General features: G+C 38.1%; 1 protein-coding gene across 2 annotated transcripts in view; it reads left to right on the forward strand.

Annotated features, from left to right (window-relative positions):
- Positions 1-12,434, forward strand: part of TOPBP1 (DNA topoisomerase II binding protein 1) — a 73,771-nt gene extending 61,337 nt beyond the window's left edge. For both annotated transcript variants that reach the window (XM_012766840.3, XM_076005351.1), the window contains exons 25-28: positions 412-549; positions 2,298-2,387; positions 2,562-2,723; positions 11,710-12,434. In XM_012766840.3, the coding sequence (XP_012622294.2) occupies positions 412-549; positions 2,298-2,387; positions 2,562-2,723; positions 11,710-11,853 (534 nt within the window). In that variant the 3' untranslated portion in view covers positions 11,854-12,434. The remainder of the gene's footprint in view (positions 1-411; positions 550-2,297; positions 2,388-2,561; positions 2,724-11,709) is intronic.
- Positions 12,435-21,423: the final 8,989 nt, after the last annotated feature.

Genomic DNA, 21,423 nt, shown 5'->3' on the forward strand with positions numbered 1-21,423 from the left:
CATTATAAGCTTTTATCTTTACTACTAGCCCATTAAATATGAAACTACTTATTTGATGTATTTTGGTTCCTGACTATCACAATAGTATCCACAATGTATTTGCAGAAGTTTTCAGTTATAGTTCTTAAGGGATCATACCCTTCTGTGTCCTTCTGTGAAGTTAGTCTTACAGCAAGTGAAGCCCAATAATCTCATAATAATTATCAGTTGCCAGTATGTAATTATCATTGTTTCTTACAAATGTATGCAGTATTTTTATTTTTAATTAAAAGCCAGATATACTTGACTACAATTGAATGTGTAGTTTTAACTATTATTAGATGGTGAGTTCCTTGAGGACAGAAACCTGTATGCAACACAGTGGCTCCCCATATTGTAGAAACTGAAAAGTTTGGTGGACAAATTCTCTAGGAAGAAGACTATGAATGGGGAAGTAGTTCCATACTTGATGTTTTAACTGGAATCAATGTACAGCAACGACGACTAGCACTTGCAGCAATGAGATGGAGGAAAAAGATCCAGCAAAGACAAGAATCGGGCGTTGTTGAGGTATTAACATAAATAATTATATAGGTAATATAAATGGATTCCATATTGTGACTATTCCGGTATTTTTTTTTTAAGAGAATTTGTTGACCAAGTAAGAATAATTCTACTTGTCTTTTAATTTGGGTATCCTATATTGAGCTTAATGTTAATTCCTAATTCTTCTAATTGTGTTCGGCATTAATATATCTATATATAATGTTGATATGGCTCTTTTAAAAATAATTTATATATGTAAAATGTGGCCCATACTACATTTCTTCCAAAGAATCTTTTTAGCATCTTTTTTCAGGGGTTTTTAACCTGGGTCCAGAGACTCTCCCAAAGGAATTTGTAGATCAGATTTGGGAAGACTATATACATTGGATGGGGGAAAAATACATCCTTATTTTTATTAAACTCTAATTGTGGTTAATAAAGTTAGCATTTCCTTTAATTATAAATCTAGTCAATCCAGGCAAAAAATCACAACACTATCAACAGTACCTGTAACTTTGCATTTGCACAAAAGTTAGATGTTTTTTGATTTGCATTATATTTACAGGTATCTTGAAATACTGTTTGTGTTCATTAGTACTTTAAAATTATAGTAGTTATTAGACCCACCGCTAGGTTTTGTGATTTAATGCATTAATGTAAAACATATCTATTATTATATATCATAGATTTGTTTTTAATATTTTGATAACTTGGCCGGGCGCGGTAGCTCATGCCTGTAATCCTAGCACTCTGGGAGGCAGAGGCGGGCAGATTGCTTGAGGTCAGGAGTTCAAAACCAGCCTGAGCAAGAGCGAGACCCTGTCTCTACTATAAATAGAAATAAATTAATTGGTCAACTAATATATATAGAAAAAATTAGCCAGGCATGGTGGCGCATGCCCGTAGTCCCAGCTACTTGGGACGCTGAGGCAGGAGGATTGCTTGAGCCCAGGAGTTTGAAGTTGCTGTGAGCTAGGCTGACACCATGGCACTCAGTCTAGCCTGGGCAACAAAGCGAGACTCTGTCTCAAAAAAAAAAAAAAAAAAAATTTTTGATAACTTTCAGTAAAATGGTTTCCTATGTAATTCTTTATATTTTATTTGGAATATTTAAAAAAAAATTACCAATATGGTATGGGTATGAGAATTACATCTCAATAAAGCTGTTATTTTTAAAAAATGCATTTAGAGAAGGGGTCCATGGTTCCCAAAAAGGTTCAGAACCCCTGAGTTAAATCATCTTTCATGGTGTATTCCAGGTTCTCTGATATCTCCCAATCCTGTTAGCTTTGCTTCCCTTTCAAGAAAATTCCACTGCCTTCTGTTAATTTTTACTTACTACTTAAATATTTTGTTTTTCCAATTGGCAGACATTTTCAAAAGATATATCGTAGGTTTCATCTAATCTAAGAAGTTGTGCTTTAAGCTGTATCCATGGTTAATGGTAAGAAAAAGAATATTAAAGGCTGAACATAAGCCAGGCTGTTTTGTTTTAATGTCACATAATCATTAAATGGTTTTTTTCATTCCTCAAGTATTTATTAATGGCCTACTATGTGCCAGAAACCATGGCTGTGTGTTCAGAGTATTCTGACTAAAGACAATTACGCTGTGGCAAAAGTAAAGGTAAAAAAAAAGCAAAAGTAAAATTCATTGGTTATAAAACTAATATACAGATTAGATTAATTTTATCTACAGATAAAATCATGCATTATCTGTATTACTTCATAATTTTCTAAATGATTTCAATACTGACTATTTTTTGTTTGTAGGGGGCATTTAGCGGATGGAAGGTTATTTTACATGTTGGTCCTTCTCGAGAAGCAGGGTTCAAACGCCTTCTTCAGTCAGGAGGAGCAAAGGTTTGTACTGAATTTATTTACTGAATTTTTTATGTAAATAATTACCTAACCAAGTTTACTATGATTGTTCTTCATTTTCTCTGCTTTTTGAGATGGTAATCCTTAAGGACATAGTGTACTGTTGAACTTCTTTGGAATACCGGTATATTGTGATACTTCTTGTTTTTTCATTAGGTGCTACCTGGCCATTCTGTACCTTTATTTAAAGAGGCCACACATCTTTTTTCTGACTTTAATAAACTGAAACCAGATGACTCAGGAATTAATATAGCAGAAGCCGCTGCCCAGAATGTACACTGCTTGAAAACAGAATACATTGCTGATTATCTCGTGCAGGTTTGTAAGATTCTATCCTTGACCTCCTCATTACCAGGGCTATCCTTATATGCATAGATAAGTAACTACACATTGAACCTCAGCTTGTTTTTAGTAGAGTGTTAGTTTCCTATTACTCTCCTCTATTCAGCCCCTTTCAATTCATTCTGTTTTTGTTTTTTTTTTTGTTTGTTTGTTTTTTTACCACATGTCAAACCATTGGATATTCTGTTTTTTAAAAACAAAAATGAACACATATATGAACATTTAGCTTGGAAGTCCAATATGAGAAGGGTATAAAAATCTAGGTGCCTCTGAAACCTTTAAAAGTACTCTTTATTTCCAGCCATTTTATCAACAGCAAAAAGAAAAAAAAAATGATGTGCCCTTTAAAATGTTAGAATATAAAGAAAGCAGAAATTGATTCCAGGAGGCCAATGAGAAACATTTATCCAAAAGTCCTTCTTTAGTTTTCTTTACCTTTTGCATTGATATATACAGTAAATACCTATGTTAGATGCTGTGGTAGATTTAAGCATTTGTTATGTGGAGGGCTTACTACACTCATATTCAGAATTGTGGGATTTGAACGGGCAAGGAAAAATCTTCCTGACATCTGAGTGCCTGAAAGGCCACCAGGAGTCAGCAGAGCATGACATATCATTATAAATGTCCTACTACAAAAGATTTCTAACGGATGATATAGAAATAAGGGGAAGGCAAAACTCATCCTGCCTTGTGACTTTGAGGGTTTAATAGAAAGAATGCCTAAAACATAAATGTGAAGCCTCTATCATAAAATAATGGGCATACTGATTAGGAATTAGTAACTCAGTAATAGCTCTCCTTGAGTACCTAAATAACTTATTAAAAAGCTCAATTTATAGAGATGTGAGGTCTTAAAATTTTACCCAATGGGAAAAAATGCAGGGGTTAGGGGAACATAGAGAACCCTACCATATCCTTAAACTAATTAATACTAGAATACCTGTTCGTAAGATTCTCTCATTTCTGGCCAGGCATGGTGGCTCACGCCTGTAATCCTAGCACTCTAGGAGGCTGAGATGGGAGGATTGTGTGAGGCCAGGGGTTTGAGACCAGCCTGACCAAGAGTGAGACCCTGTCTCTATTAAAAATAGAAAAATTAGCCTGGCCTGGTGGTACTCACCTGTAGTTCTAGCTACGTGGAAGGCTGAGGCAAGAAGATAACCTGAGGAGTTTGAGGTTGCAGTGAGTTATGATGATGCCACTGCATGTGGCATCTCTCTGTCGCCTCTAGCCAGGGCGACAGAGTGAGATCTTATCTCAAAAAGAAAAAGGCCGGGCACGGTGGCTCAGAGGCGGGCGGATTGCTTGAGGTCAGGAGTTCAAAACCAGCCTGAGCAAGAAAGAGACCCCGTCTCTACTATAAATAGAAATAAATTAATTGGCCAACTAATATATATAGAAAAAAATTAGCCAGGCATGGTAGTGCATGCCTGTAGTCTCAGCTACTTGGGAGACTGAGACAGGAGAATTGCTTGAGTCCAGGAGTTTGAGGTTGCTGTGTGCTAGGCTGCCGCCTCGGCACTCACTCTAGCCTGGGCAACAAACCCGAGACTCTGTCTTAAAAAAAAAAAGAGGATAGCTATGACAAACTAGGTCCACCATTGTCTAAGTAGCTACGGATGAATGTCCTTTAGCTGTGGTTTTTAAAAATACTTCTTCACCTCAAGTTTCGGAAGAAGTAAATTCTTGTTCAAGAAAACAGATGAACAAAAGCAAATGATGAAAAAGAATATTTTACTTTATGTTGGTAATATCACAGTAAGCTATGTAGAAAAATAAAGAAAACATGCTTAAAAACAAACCAAAAGGCCGGGCGCTGTGGCTCACGCCTGTAATCCTAGCTCTTGGGAGGCCGAGGCGGGCGGATTGCTCAAGGTCAGGAGTTCAAAACCAGCCTGAGCGAGACCCCGTCTCTACTATAAATAGAAAGAAATTAATTGGCCAACTGATATATATAAAAAAAAAAAAAAAATTAGCCGGGCATGGTGGCGCATGCCTGTAGCCCCAGCTACCCGGGAGGCTGAGGCAGAAGGATCACTGGAGCCCAGGAGTTTGAGGTTGCTGTGAGCTAGGCTGACGCCACGGCACTCACTCTAGCCTGGGCAACAAAGCGAGACTCTGTCTCAAAAAAAATATATAAAAAAAATAAAAAATAAATAAAAAAAACAAACAAACCAAAAAAGCTAACTAGAAGGAAATATACCACAGTACCAATAGTGGTTGCCTCTGATGAGATTGTTAATGTTATTTACCTACTTCCTCAAAATATTTTTATGCATATTGTAAGTTCTCTATAAAGAACTTATATTACTTTTAAATTTCATTGAGTGTATTTTTCATTCTAAAAGTTTGATCTTTATAAAATCTTTTTTTGCAGCATTTTATTAAGAAAAACTGAATTTTACAGTGAACAGTATACCTATCTCTCAGATCTACCATTAACATTTATTTATACAATTAACATTTTAGTATAAAGCTAACATTAATACAATGAAATTGGTAGATATTAACTGTACAGTTCTTTGAATTATGATAAAAGCATACACCTGTACAATCTAAACCTTATCCAGTACAGACCCTGATCATTATCCCAGGAAGTTTCCTTGTGTCCCTTCTCAATAACTCCTTACCCTAGCTCCATTGTTAACCACTGTTCTGATTATTTCTCCCGCTGTATATTAGTTTTGCCTGTTCCGGAACGTCATACAAATGGTATCATACAGTATATGTACTACTTTATTTAAGGCTTTCACTCAACATGTTTTGAGATTCATCTAGGTTGTAGTGTATATCAGTAGTTCATTCTGCTTTTGCTGAGTAGTATTCCTCTGAGTATACCACGGTTTATTCATTTTCCTATTGATAGACTCCTGGGCTGTTTTCCATTGGTTATTATGAACAAAACTGCTACAAGTGTTTTTATGGACATTGTCATTTCTTTTGGGTATATATCTAGGAGTACAGTTGCTGTGTTATAGAATAAATGTATATTTAGGTTTTTACAAAACTGCCAGGCCTTTTCCTGAAGCGATTGTTACCACTTTATATTCCCACCAACAATGTACAGGTTGAGCATCCCATATGCAAAAGTTTGAAATGCTCCAGAATCCAAAACTTTTTGAATGCCAGCATGATGCTCAAAGGAAATGCTCATTGGAGCATCTCAGATTTCAGATTTCTGGCTTTGGGGTGCTCAATAAGTAAACATAATGGAAATATCCCCAAATCTGAAAAAATCCAAAGTCTCAAACACTGCTGGTTCCAAGCATTTCAGGTAAGGGATACTCAGCCTGTGCCAGAGTTCATATCCTTCCCAGCATTTGGTGTTGATAGTAATTTGATTTTTAGCCATTTGGTAGGTTTATAGTGGGATCGCATTGTGATTTGGCATAAAGTTCTTTATAACATTCTCTTGTTACCTTTTATTACCCTTTTACTATAGCGATAGACCCTACATTTATTCCTGATATTGGCAGTTTATATTCATTTATAAGGTCCTTATTTAGGAATCTATTAATTCCCAAATATAAGAGGATTTTCTGTGTGTTTTTAATTTCTGATTTCTTTGAACTCCACTGTAATCAGAACATATTCGGTATGATTTTAATTAAAGTTAGACTTGATTTCTGGACCAGCTTAGTCTATCTTGATGAATGTATCATGTATATGTGAAAGAATTTATATTCTGCAATTATTGGGTGTTATGTTCTGCACATATCAAATAGTTCAGTATGGGATAATGTTGATCAGGTTTTCTGTGTCTATTTTGTGTGGTTTTTTTGGTTTAGTTCTATTAATTATTTTTGAGAGAGGGGCATTAAAATCTCCCTCCAGCTTTGATTGTGGATTATTTATTTTTCTCTTTGTCAGCTTTTACTCTGTATTTCAAAGCTGTTACTAGTTGTTTATCCAGTTATGATGAGTGTCATTTTCATGTATTGTACTTTTAATTGTCATGATATGTAGCTTGTTCTTCCTTTCTTGGCTTTTGGTATTCAGTATTTTTAGAATTCCATTTATACATTAGCTTTTTAAAGCAAAAATCTGTTTGCTTTTTGAGGGTAGGAGGTGTGTTTGTATACAGATTATATGTCCTTAACTTTCCAATCTATCCAGAGTTAATATTGTTTTATGTTACATTAAATGTAGAACTCTTGCATCTGAGTAGGTTCATTTGCTTCCCCTATGCTTTATACCAGGGGTGAGTAAACGACAGCCCACAGGCTTGCTGCCTATTTTGTAAATAAAGTTTCATTGGAACACAGCCATACTCATTTGTTTATATATTCCCTATGGCTGCTTTTGCACTATAATGGTAAGAGTATTCCACAAAGCCTACATTATTTACTATCTGGGCCTTTACAAAAAAGTTTGCTGACGTCTGCTTTATGCTATAGTTGTCATTATATATATGTATACACATACCCCCATACATGTTATAGCCCTACAATACAGTATTTTAAATAGATTGTGCTTTAAATAGTCCTATGTATTTTGAGGAGATTAAAAGAAAATAATAGTCTTTTATAATTACTCTGACACATACCATTTTGAGTGTTATTTCTTCTGGAAGATCTGGTGTCATTTTCCTTTAATTCTAGTTGTATATGAAAATGTCTGTTTCACCTTCATTCTTGAAGAATTTTTTTGCAGGTAACTTAGACTTTTGGATTGATAGTTTTTTCTTTCTTCTGTTACTTTGAAGATTTCACTCTCTTGCCATCTTCCATTTTTCTGTTAAGAAGTCAGTGACAGTTTGAGTTGCTCTTGTGTATGCCTTGTGGCAATTTTTCCTGGCTGGTCTCAGGATTTTCTCTTCATCTTTGGTTGTCAACCATTTGCTACTTCCAGGTGTGGTTTTCTTTATATTAATGCTTCTTGGTGTCTGCAGAGCTTCTTGAATCTGCAAACCTGGCCTTTCACCAAGTTTGGGAAATTTTGGCCATTATTCCTTCAAATATTTTTTCTGCTCGATTCTTTTTGTCTAGGAATTCAGTTACTCATTTTAGACCTTTTGGTATTGTCCCACAGGTTCCTATGGCTGTGTTCCACATTTCTCCTATCTTTTTTTTTCTTTGTGTTCTTTTGATTGTTGATTCCTATTTATTTATCTGCCTCCAACTTCACTGATATTTTCCCTGTTATCTTCATTCAGCTTTGAAGTGTATCCAGTGAGATTTGGGGGTTTAGACATTTTTTATATCTAGAATTGCACTTGTGTTCTTTTGTCTGTTTTTGGCTGAGATTATTCTTTTTACTCATTCCAAGCATATTTTCCTTTACATCACTGTGCACAGTCATAATAGCTGCTTTTAAATCACTGCCTATTATTTCCAACATCTGGGTCATGAACAGGTTGGTCTGTTGATTTTTTTTAACTTTTTGAGATTATTACAGTTTTATATGCAGTTGTAAGAAATAATACAGAGAGATCCCTTGTACACTTTACCCAGTTTTCCCCAATGTTAGCATCATGTAGAACTCCAGTATAATATCACAACCAGGATATTGTCGTTGATACAGCCCACCAAGCTTATTCAGATTTCCCCAGTTTCACTTGTACTGTGTGTGTATGTGTACACGCACATTTAGTTCTGTGCAGTTTTATCATGCATAGGTTTGTATATCTACCACCACAATCAAGATACCGAATAGTCCATCACGGCAAAGATCTCTCGTGTCATCCCCCATTTTTTTTTTGAGATGGGGTTATACTATGTTGCCTAGGCTCAAGTGTAGTGACTATTCACAGGAGCAGTCATAGCACAGTACAGCCTCGAACCCTTGGGCTCAAGTCTGAGGTGGACTCCCACCTCAGACTCCTGAAAGTAGCTGGGATTGCAGGCATGTACTGCCACACCTGGCTCCATGTTGCCCTTTGTTAACCATAGCCATCTTCCTCCCTGGCAGCCACTCATCTGTTGTCCATTTCTGTAGTTTTGTCATTCTAGAAATGTTACATAGATGGACTCCATACATTGTGTAACCTTTTGGGATTGGCTTTTTTAAATTCAGCAACATTTCTTTGAAATTCATCCAGGTTGCTGCTTGTGTCAATAGTTTTGTTGCTGTTTATTGCTGAGTTGTACTCTATGTTCGAGTTGTACTACAATTTGTTTAGCCATTAACCTGTTGAAGGATATCTGCGTTGTTTGCAGTTTTGAGCTATTTTGAACAAAGCTGCTGTGAATTTGTGTACAGGTTTGTATGTGAATGTTTCATTTCACTGGGAATAAATGCCCAAGAGTGTGTTTCAGTGTGGCCGTATCATTTTTCCCACTAGCAATGTATGAGTCATCTAGTTTTTATGTATTCTCATCAAAATTTAGTATTGTCAGTACTTTCTATTTTAGCTATTTTTAGTAGGTATTTCTTGATATCTCATTTTGCTTTTAATTTTCACTTCCCTAATGGCTAGTGAAGTTGAACATCTTTTGGTGTGCTTATTTGCTGTGTTTTTATCTTCTTCATTGGAGTGTCTGTTCATGTGTTTTGCCCATTTTCTGATTGAATTGATTTTTACTGTCAAGCCTTGAGAGTTTTAGATAATAGTCCATTGTTGCATATGTACTTTGCAAATATTTTCTCCCAGTCTGTAGTTTGTCTCTTTATCCTTTTAACTCTATTCTCTTAACAGGGTCTTTTGCAGAGAAAAAGTTTTACTTTTTTCTTTTTTTTTTTGAGATGAGGTCTCATGTTGCCCAGGCTGGTCTTGAACTCCTATACTCAAGCAGTCCACCTACCTCAGCCTTCCAAAGTGCTGGAATTACAGCTGTGAGCCACTGCGCTGGGCCAACCTTTTCATTTTGGTGAGGTCAGGTTTAACAGTGTTTGCTTTTATAGATTGTGCTTTTGGTGTCAAGTCTTTGCCTAACACTAGGTCTTGAAGGTTTTTTTCCTCTTGAAAGTCTTACAGTTTTATGTCTGTGATCCATTTTGAGCTAACTGTTATATTAAATGTGAGGTTTAGGTCAAAGGTGTTTTTTTTTTGTTGTTTCTTGGGTTTTTTTCTATAAAAAAACGTCCAGCTATGCCAGCATCATTTGTTCAAAGAACTTTACTCCATTGAGTTGCTTTATCAAAATTCAGTTGGAGGCCAGGTGTGGCGGCTCGCTGTATCCTAGCACTCTGGGAGGCCAAGGCGGGAGGATTGCTTGAGCTCAGGAGTTTGAGACCAGCCTGAGCAAGAGTGAGAGACCCTGTCTCTACTATAAATAGAAAGAAATTAGCCAAACAACTAAAAATAGAAAAAATGAGCTGGGTGCAGTGGCACGTGCCTTGTAGTCCCAGCTACCCGGGAGGCTGAGGCAGGGGGATCGCCTGAGCCCAGGAGTTTGAGGTTGCTGTGAGCTAGGCTGATGCCACGGCACTGTAGCCTGGGCAACAGAGTGAGACTGTCTCAAAAAAAAAAATTCAGTTGGGCTTATTTATTATGTGGGTCTATTTTATGGGTTTTCCTATTAAGTTGTATCGATCCATACATCTTTTCCTCTGCAGTACTACTGTGGCTTGATTACTTACGCTATATAAAGCAAGCCCTAATATCAGGTACTGAGTTCTTCTACTTTATTTCTTTTTCAAGATTATATTAGCTAGATTAGGGGCCTTTACTTTTTATTGCTTTTTATATAAATTTTAAAATATATAAATATATAAATATGTAAATTTAAAAATAAGCTTGTTTATGTCTACAAAAAACCCTCACTGGATTTTCATAGTAATTGCATTAAACTTACAGATCAGTTTAAATTGATATCTTTACCATGTTGTCTTCCAGTCATGAACCACGGCATATCTCTCAATTTAGGTCTTCTTTGATTTTTCATGAGCATTTTGTAATTTTCAGCATAGAGATCTTGTTTGTTTAGCGGGCAGTTTACTTGACTGACCTTCTGCAGTGAGTGGCAGCTCAAATCGCACTTTCTTTAGCCATAGTGTTAGTGCCTTCAGGGGTCAAGCAAAGATTCGGGCAGAGTTCAGACACTAGGTTTGGGGCTTCCCCCTCCCACAGCCTTTCTGAGATTTCCTACCTCATTTTCCAGTGGCTGTAGTTGCCATCCTCTCTTGTTCTTCAAGTCTTTGAGACTGCAGATTTTCTCTGTTAGTTGTAGCCAACCCACATGACACAGACTGGGACCTCTTCACAGAACAAAAGCCATAAACAAATGACATGGGCAACCCACCCCATACCATTCTCTTTCTAATGTCAACTCCCCTCTAATGTTGCTTGATTTGTTTATTCTCCAGGGTCTTATGGTAGTTGCTTTTAATATATTTTGGTCAGAATTTATAGTTATCTCTGGAAGACCTGAATCAGAAGGTACTTACTTGGTATTTTGTGGTGATTCATTTTCAGGTTATCCAGTCCATGTTGCCAGAAAATTAAGTTGTGTTATAGTTATAAGGAGTGAAAGATCCTTTTCTTCCATGTTGGAAAATGGTTTTGAGGGAGAAAAATACAAGTATTTTGGAGTCAGGTAGAGAAGGATATGCATTTTGGCTTTGCTACCTGCTATTTATGTGACATTGGTAATTTTATTGACCTCGCTGTAAAATGAGTGTTAAAAGCACCCATATCACCTTTATTGTAAAAAGTAAAAAAGATTTTTAAAAATTACACTAAGCACAGTATTTCACACTGAAATGATAGTTTTTAACTATATTTTCCCACTCCATATTCTGTATTTAAATGAAATCATTAAGATCTGAGCTGGTCCCACTCTGAGCTGTACACTAATTTTTCTGATAAAAGGGGAGACTTTGTCCCACAGGGTTCATTCACTAAATGCAAATGCTAATTAGCATACCTCTAAAGACAGAAGTTTTCTTTGTAAGAACCTAGGAATGAATGTGCACTTTCCTTTAAGTTTGTCAAAAAGCAGAGTAAAGGAATCTATTACCAGATCATTTAAGAGTTTGAAATGTGAAAAAAAAAAAATGTTCATTTTTCCTTTTATAGGAATCCCCTCCTCATGTAGAAAATTACTGTCTACCAGAAGCTGTTGCATTTCTTCAGAATAATAAGGAACCTGAGGCCGGATTATCACAGAAGAGAAAAGCTCCTACAGAGAAAAATAAGATCAAACGACCTAGGGTACACTGATTATATCTACTCTTTAGTTACTAAACATTAAAATTTTTTAAAAAGCCTGAATGTTACTGTGATGGATTTCTGTAGTAGTTTAAAGATGAGTACCTGAAGAATAGAGTATAATGATGCCCCCCCATTTGAGTTCTGAATACCTGAAATTTTAATCACTGAAATAATAATAAAAAGTTACTGAAATAACAACACAGTACAACTAGCTTGTTGTTAAACCCCATTAAGTGTAAAAGGGGATATTTTCTGTCTTTTTTTGGTTGTAAATATCTGAGGCTGTAGCTTGGAAGTTTTAGCAAGGTGATGGATTTTGCTTTAAAATGTCAGCCTTAATTCATGATAAGCGTTATCAATTGGGATTAATGTTTTCCCCGATTTTTATCTTCTCCCCATTTTACCTCTTTTTAACAGGAGCCTGAGCACAGGGTTTAATGAGGAAGCTGGGGCTTTAAACTTAAACATGTAATGTATATATGTATATGTATGTTTGTACAAATCTCCATGATGTTTGCCAAGTTTGGGTGCCAAAACTTGGAAAATATGACAATAAAGAATAAAAGTTGTGACTGAAATTAGCATTAAAATGTGTTCAGATAAATTTTTTATTTAGAATAATTTATTTAGAATTATAGAGGTTAGGTTAAAAAAATACTTTTATTGGGCAAAAAAAACATTTTAGTTGTATTAGCCTTTATTATGGTAACCCTAAACACCAGATACTATGTGTATTACCATAATCTTCTAAGTATAAAAGCAACTCATCTCATTTTGAGGGACAAACCAGAATCTGTTAGGACTGTAATTTTGATGTAAACTGTTTAATTCCTAATGATTATTTGAAACGCAAACTCAAGGCCGGGCGCGGTGGCTCACGCCTGTAATCCTAGCTCTCTGGGAGGCCGAGGCGGGCGGATTGCTCGAGGTCAGGAGTTCAAAACCAGCCTGAGCAAGAGTGAGACCCCGTCTCTACTATAAATAGAAAGAAATTAATTGGCCAACTAATATATATACAAAAAATTAGCCGGGCATGGTGGCGAATGCCTGCAGTCCCAGCTACTTGGGAGGCTGAGGCAGGAGGATCGCTCGAGCCCAGGAGTCTGAGGTTGCTGTGAGCCAGGCTGACGCCATGGCACTCACTCTAGCCTGGGCAACAAAGCGAGACTCTGTCTCAAAAAAAAAAAAAAAAGAAAAGCAAACTCAAAACAGTGAAAAAGAGAGTCCTCACCTTGGACATGAAGCCTTTTAAGTTTTTATCAGGTGTTCTTCAAAATGGAGTAGAGGGTGTCCCAGCCCCTCAAGAGAACTGGCACTTGGAAGTTTTCAGTTTTGAGATAGTTCACAGTTTAGGACAATACAAATTGTACACGGAGAAATCGGTAGCATTATCATGTACACACTGCCCTCTATCCCCTCCCCCAAACAAAAACTACCTGGTTTTATCAGAACTGTTTTATGTTAGCTGAATCAGTCCATAGTTATGCAATGTTTCCCCTAAATTTCACCACTTAAAATTCTTTGAGAATTGATCAATTTTATGATCGTATTTCTCTCTATCCCAGATAAAATTACCTTATCTACCATTTTCTTTTCTGCCAAAATTCTGAACTATTTTCCAGTTCAGGTCTCAGATGCATGATTGTAAATGCATTACAATTTACAATTCCAGGGCTCCAGATCTCAGTGTCCTCCCCAACTCTCCAGCATCTACCTGCCCACACCCTACAAAACCACTGCAACTCTGGTGTTGGCTCATAGTCTGTAAATGTCCTAATGCCAGCAAGAATATCCTCTTGCATGCTAATAAATGCAAGCATTAAAGGTCATTCTCTCCTTTAAAATGTGTGTGGGGGGTGGTTCTTTTGATTATTCTGATTTTGAGTTTCTTAGAATTGCTACACTATTTTAATCTGTGATACTTAAATTAGCACCACATATCCCTCCATGAATTCTCTTGTGCATTAGTCTAATTTCACCAACATTCTTTGACTCAGTAGGACTCCAAGCCTGTAAGATAGTGCCTGGGATTCAGCAGCAAATGCCTAGAACACTTGATCTCTCAGAGCTTAAAGAGACAGGAATCCTTAACATAGATACAGTACTCAATTATACTTAGATTTAGTGTTTATATTGTTAAGGACTGGGTTGTGTCTCCCCAAAATTAATAGGTTAAAACTTAGACCCCAACGTGACCATTTGCAGAGAGAGCCTTTAGGGAGGTAATTAAGGTTACAGGAGGTCATAAGAACAGGGCCCTAATCCAACAGGAGGAAGAGACACCAGGAGTACGCATGCCCAGAGGAAAGTGCTGTAAGGAACAGTGAGAAGGTGACTGTCTACACGCCAGAAAGAAAAGCCTCACCAGATACCAATCCTGCTGGCTCCTTGATTTTGGATTTCCAATCCCCAGAACTGTGACAAAATAAATTTCTGTTCTTTAAGCCACTCAGCCTTGGTGTTTTGTTATAGTAGCCCAAGCAGACCAATATGACAATATTACAGTGCAAAGGTTTTTAGCCTGGGGCCCAAGATACCTGTGAATGGACATAGGCACAGTTTTGTACGCAAGCATTTTTAGGGTCAAGCTCATAATTCTAAAGTTTAGGTCTGTGACTTCCCACCCAAAAGTCACAAACCCCACTGTTCTCATCTAGACCTATTATTTCACAGATATACCTCTCAACAAGAGGTGCTTTAATACACAGGTTGCTTTATATCAGGGGTTGGCAAACTTTCTCTATAAAAGGACAGATGATAAACATTTTAAGCTTTGTGACATTTTCCCACCAACCTTTTAAAAATGTAAAAACCGTTCTTAGCTTGAGGCCATACAAAAATAGGTACTGGGCCATAGTTGACTGACCCCTGCTCTATATTCCTAAAAATATTTTAAAATCTAGATCTGCCAACAAGCAAGGCACCCAGCTCTTTGTTTTTCTACCACCCTATGAGTAGTACTAGCCATTAGGCAGAGCCACTTAATGCTAGTTTAACATTTGGGAATCTGCAATGAAAACTATCAACTGTTTTAAACTTGTGAGGTATTTATGGGAAGGGGGGAACCATGGTACAGATATTTATTGGAAGTTCTTTTCAAGCCGTAAAAGTATGTTAAAGAAAATTTAAAAAGCAATAAAGCCGGGCGCAGTGGCTCACACCTGTAATCCTAGCACTCTGGGAGGCCGAGGCAGGCGGATTGCTTGAGGTCAGGAGTTCGAAACCAGCCTGAGCAAGAGCGAGACCCCGTCTCTACTATAAATAGAAATTAATTGGCCAACTAATATATATAGAAAAAAATAGCCAGGCATGGTGGTGCATGCCTGTAGTCCCAGCTACTCGGGAGGCTGAGGCAGTAGGATTGCTTGAGCCCAGGATTTTGAGGTTGCTGTGAGCTGGGCTGACGCCACGGCACTCACTCTAGCCTGTCAACAAAGCGAGACTCTGTCTCAAAATAAATAAATTAATTTAAAAAAGCAATAAAAACTGATAAACAAGCTGGGTGTGGTGGCTCGAACATGTAGACCCAGCTACTTGAGCTTAGGAGTTCAGTTTGAGGCTGCGGTGAGCTACTGTAGTGGCCGCTGCACTCCAGACTGGGCAACAGAGCCTCTCAACTGCTCATCTCTTAACAACAAAAAACACTGATAAACGAAAGAATCGAGCAATTATCCTGCTGTATCAATATGAACTGCACACATTTCAGTATAATCTGATAGTTATGGAAAAAGCTCTCTATAAAGAATAATTCCAGGTAATAAACGATAGAAGCACACCATTTACAGCTCCTAACGAGATCATAGATCTAGGCACTGATCATCAGTAACTGCAAAAAACATTACATAAAAGGCATGGCCGGGCATGGTGGCTCACGCCTGTAATCCTAGCTCTCTGGGAGGCCGAGGCGGGCGGATTGCTCGAGGTCAGGAGTTTGACACCAGCCTGAACAAGAGCGAGACCCCGTCTCTACTATAAATAGAAAGAAATTAATTGGCCAACTAATACAAATAGAAAAAATTAGCCGGGCATGGTGGCGCATGCCTGTAGTCCCAGCTACTCGGGAGGCTGAGGCAGGAGGATTGCTTGAGCCCAGGAGTTTGAGGTTGCTGTGAGCTAGGCTGACGCCACGGCACTCACTCTAGCCTGGGCAACAAAGCGAGACTCTGTCTCAAAAAAAAAAAAAAAAAAGGCAAACAAGGAATTTTATAATGATGGATCAAGCTGACAATACGTAAACTCATTGATTCCTCAAGACAACCAGTTATGTGGCTCTGGTGTGATTTGATAGGAAGCTGAGAACACCATCTATGAAGTATTCTTGTCCCTACTCCTGCTAATTAGACTCACATTTGATCAAGCCTCCAGATCTATGTAGAATCAGTCAACACTGAGTCAGGATACAAAACCACACTTGCAACTTTAAAGAACTGTTACTTAGTAAAAGCTACTAAAGGGGGATAAAAAGAGTATAAAAGTGTGACTATCTTGGACCTCTCCCCAAGATAGTCACACTTCAGAAAATGAAGTGGGGCCGGGCGCTGTGGCTCACGCCTGTAATCCTAGCTCTTGGGAGGCCGAGGCGGGCGGATTGCTCAAGGTCAGGAGTTCAAAACCAGCCTGAGCAAGAGCGAGACCCCGTCTCTACTATAAACAGAAAGAAATTAATTGGCCAACTGATATATATATATAAAAAATTAGCCGGGCATAGTGGCGCATGCCTGTAGTCCCAGCTACTCGGGAGGCTGAGACAGCAGGATTGCTTGAGCCCAGGAGTTTGAGGTTGCTGTGAGCTAGGCTGATGCCACGGCACTCACTCTAGCCTGGACAACAAAGTGAGACTCTGTCTCAAAAAAAAAAAAAAAAAAAAAAAAAAAAGAAAATGAAGTGGTGAAGAAACTTGCTGGAGGCATCAACTGGCCTAGACTCCTGCCACTAGGTAGCAAGAAAACGTGCCAGGGGCTCTGGGCCCCAGCTGATGGTGGGAAGCAGTGCTGTAGTGGGGAGAAGCTTGCAGGAGGGTGTGGACTGCTGCAGAACCACAAGGGCCACACAGAGAACACTTCCGGCCACTATGGACAACAGCACACTGAAGTCCCTTCCTCCTGCTCTAGCTCTCCACTGTCTCAACAGCGCCGTATATTGACAACGCAGTCTGTTGATAATGGAACCAGGTAAGTGTTGCACTTGGCTTCTGCTACTCAGACCCCACAGTCCTCACTGAGACGAGGGAGCTCATCTCACTGGCACAGTCGTGCCTCCCCTGGGCAGAGCAGCCTCAGAGATTTCAAGGATGTGGGTACTCCCCTCACTAACAGACTTCTCGATGTCTTAATTAAGTGGTGTCTTCTGGACCTCCTCAGAGGGTGTGGTTTGGGAGACTGGGATGTGCAGGTTGCGCGTTATAAATCCATCTCCCTAAGCCTAATCCTTCCTCCCCCTCCGGCACAACAACTTCATTAAACATAGGCCACCACGGAGTCCAAGTTTCAGTCAACCAACCAAGCAAGCTGTTAAGAGCCTTAATGGGCTAATCCTTTAAATCCAGACTCTCGAGTTAAGGGCACCCATACCAATGAATTCCAGCTCAATCCAGCGTTATAACTGGCACTCTACCCATTTATAGGAAATGTAGAAAGGCAATACCGTGTGGAAAACTCTACACGCCAAGTGAGCAGGTTTCTTCAATAACTAAAATGGTTTAAAAAGAATAAAGTGGGAGAATTAAGGGAGACTTAGAAAACTGAAAGCAATGGGTTATCTTTATCTGGATTCTTTTTTAAAAAACCAACTGTAAAGCACCATGAGAAATAAGAGAAATGTTAACATCAACAGGATATTTGATATTACAGAAATGTTTCGTAGGCATGATAATGGTGTTTTGGTTGGTAAGTCTTTATCCATTGGTGTAATATTTGTGTATGAAATAGGTCTGGGATTAGCTTTAAAATAATCCAGGAAATGGAGAGGGTGTTCACAGGTAAAATAAGAGTAGCCACAAACTGATAATTGTTGAAGCTGGGCTAGGGGCTCAAGGGTATTTATTATACTATGACTTTTTGAAGAATGGCATCATAAAACAGTCTTCAAAAAATTAAATCCCACCCCCAGCAATCAAAAAAGAAAAAAAGGGTAGTACAACTCACCTCAACATTAGGAATTTTCTGCTGCTTTGAGGGGGAGCCTGAAGTGAGGCTCTAGTGCATCCACAATAACCTGGGAAAGCGACAGGGTAAAAAAGGGTACTTTCAAGTCAAATTCGAAGGAGCATTTCCCATTTTCCTCCTCTAGCCTTAAATCTAGGGAGAAGAGTTCTGGAAGCAAAGCCTCATGGTTAAGAACATGCGATATCAACCTCAACACGAGTGAAGTAAAAAAAAAAAAAAAAAAAAAAAAAAAAAGAACATGCGGTAGCCAAAACACCTGGGTTGGAATCCTGGTTCCTTCGTTACTAGCTGTGACTTCAAGCAAGCTATTTCACCTTTCAGAACCGATTTTCCTGTCTTTAAGGGATTTTCAGGGTTAAACGAGATATTTGTTACCTGTTTAGAACAGTGCCTAGCCTAAGGTTAAAAACTGTTAATATGTAAATAATATATAAATAATTTTTAAACATGCCAGTGTTTTAACACTCTTGCTAGGCTGGAGCTAAAGTTTAAAAAACGAGAGAATGTCAGGGCAGAACAAAGGAATATAATGGAAGCTTGCAACCTGCTCTTCACCCCCATTACCATGGTGTCACTGAGGTTGACAGTCCCTGACTTCCAGATTTAATTAAAATTCTAATTAAAGGCGTAAATTTGAACTGTAAATCTCAGAGAAATCCAGGAATAAAGCCACGATAGTCTCAGCAAGTTAAAACCAAAGATAATATCTAAGAGACTCCGGTTGGTGCCCAAACCCCATTAAAAAGGATGCTTAAGTGCAACCCACATGAACTTTAAAAGACAGGAACTGGTGAGCAAACTGAACCACAGACCAAGAGTGCAAGGCAGTCCAAGCATCTGAAGTTCCAATTCCTAAGCAGATGAGCTGTAGAATGCTGCAGTTGCCCAAGGTTATCTCTGCTAAAGTTAATTAATCATGGTTCAATTCATAGTCACTAGGGAGAACTGAAGAATTCTACAGAAACCATTAAAATCCAGGTGTTGTAACTAAGAACATAATGGAAGAGCAAATTAAAAGTAGCCAGGAGTAATGTAGGGCAGATTAACAGTGAGTAAACTCTGGAATGGTTAGAGATTTACTGTCAAGAGACAAGTCAAACAGAATGAAAATACTGTTAGAGAAGGTTAGCAAGTGGCTATGGAAATTGTATCAATGGTGAGGTGGTTTTCTAAGAAATGAAGATGAAATATAAAAAACGGTCCTTATACTGACAATTACAAAACTATAAGAAGTGTACATATGGCCAGGTGTGGTGGTTTATGCCTAGCACTTTGGGAGGTTGAGGCGGGTGGATCACTTGAGGTTAGGAATTAGTTCAACACCAAGCCTGAGTAAGAGCAAGGCCCCATCTCTACAAAAAATAGAAAAAATTAGCTGGGTGTGGTGGCACAAGCCTACAGTTTCAGTTACTTGGGAGGCTGAGGCAGGAGGATCTCTTGAGCCCAGGAGTTGGAGGTTGCAGTGAGCTATGATGATGCCACTGCTTGCTAGCCTGGGCAACAAAGTGAGACCCTGTCTCCAACAACATTTATTCTTTTAAATACTAAAAGAATTTAGTATTTAAGTTTACAGGTCTTTTCCCCACTTCAGTAGCCATTTCCCCTCACTTAACAGTATCTACGGCCGGGCGTGGTGGCTCACGCCTGTAATCCTAGCACTCTGGGAGGCTGAGGCGGGTGGATCACTCAGGTTCAAAAGTTCGAAACCAGCCTGAGCAAGAGAGAGACCCTGTCTCTACTAAAAATAGAAAGAAATTAATTGGTTTTACATATATAGAAAAAATTAACCGGGCATGGTGGTGCGTGCCTGTAGTCCCAGCTACTTGGAAGGCTGCGGCAGGATTGCTTGAGCCCAAGAGATTGAGGTTGCTGTGAGCTAGGCTGACGCCACGGCACTCTAGCCTGGACAACAGAGTGAGACTCTGTCTCAAATAAAAAAAACAGTATCCAAAAATTTAGAAATGTAGTAATCCTTTTGGGGTAAGAATGCAATGTAAGGGATTTCCTACATAAACTAGCCCTGTGGTTGTTTTCCAGCTCCCTATGAGGGAAGTAATTTCTCTCTTATTCTGACATAACACAGTGGCTTCCAAATTCTGTAGTACATTAAAATTACCTGTGGAACTTCAAGAAAAATCCCTCTGCTCAGGTCACACCCCATACCAATTACATCAGAATGTCTGGGGTTGGAAATCAGGCATCAGTATTTTTTTTAAGATCCCTAGATTTATTCAAAAATGCAGTTTAAGAACCATGGATGTAATCTTATAGAGTTGCCCCACTTCTTTTTTTCCCCCCAATTTTATTGAAAAGTGTCAAGAGTACATGGGCAGCACAAATGTATGAACAGGAAAAAAAAATCACATGTACAATAATTTTTAAAAAGTAAAGGTTAATCTTGGAAGGTATCAGTTCCCCTCTCCGTCCCACCCCCCAGACTTACATATGAGGTAAAAAAAAAAACTTCAGCTGCAGTATTTTTTAGAGAATGATATACTATCTGAACTTCGAAGTTAAAAAGGAAGAGACATAAAGTCTCTGTCCTTAGGCAACATTTCAAATTTCCATATGCTGACATTCAAAACAATCAATACTTTATTTTGTACATCTTGCCTTCCCCCAAAAAATATAAAATTGAAATTTGAGTTCTCTGGGAAAAAAAAGGTAAAAAGAGATGGTGCATAAAATTATTGCTAGCAACGATGTCATAGCAAGGCAAGAAAAGGTAAAATGTACTAAGATTTTAACTTAGTATATTTAAGTCAAAAATTGCTATCCAGTCTGAAGAAAAACAAAAATTGATCATAGAAAACCATGTTTCCTCAAATGTCAATGCAAAACATAGAATGTCACACACTCATTATCTGCAATAAATTTAAGTCATTCCCGCTATTATAGCTGCTGCCATTGTTAGTGAGAAAGTGACTGACTCCTTAGTTAACCCAACTTCTCACCTGATACTAAAGCTGTCTGCTCTAATCACAAATAAGACAGTGTGAATGCTGTTTCCCTCATATTTACTATTTTCCATCATATTTAAAGACAAAGGATCTTATCTTTACACAGGTTTCTTGCTGCATTCTTTGAACCCCTGAACAGTTCAGTTAAGGGATTGAAAAGACTGTTTTAAAGCTGTCAACTTAAGTTCCATCTTCTGTGTTACTACATTCAATTACTATTTAGAACTCCAGCTCCCCCTTGGGCTGCAATTCCAAAACGTTTGAACTACCTTAATGATTACTTTCATGTAATATCCTAAATCCCTGATGTGGACACAATTCCTCTTATTTTAGATAATACAAATATGATTATTTAAAGCAATTATTTCTTAAATATATCTTTCATAATCTTTATTTCAAGGACAAGAATTCGTAATTTACTTGCATTCTGCATGCCCCATTAATACCTACTTATT

Source organism: Microcebus murinus, chromosome 1 (genome assembly GCF_040939455.1).
Source record: "Microcebus murinus isolate Inina chromosome 1, M.murinus_Inina_mat1.0, whole genome shotgun sequence".
Taxonomy (NCBI): domain Eukaryota; kingdom Metazoa; phylum Chordata; class Mammalia; order Primates; family Cheirogaleidae; genus Microcebus; species Microcebus murinus.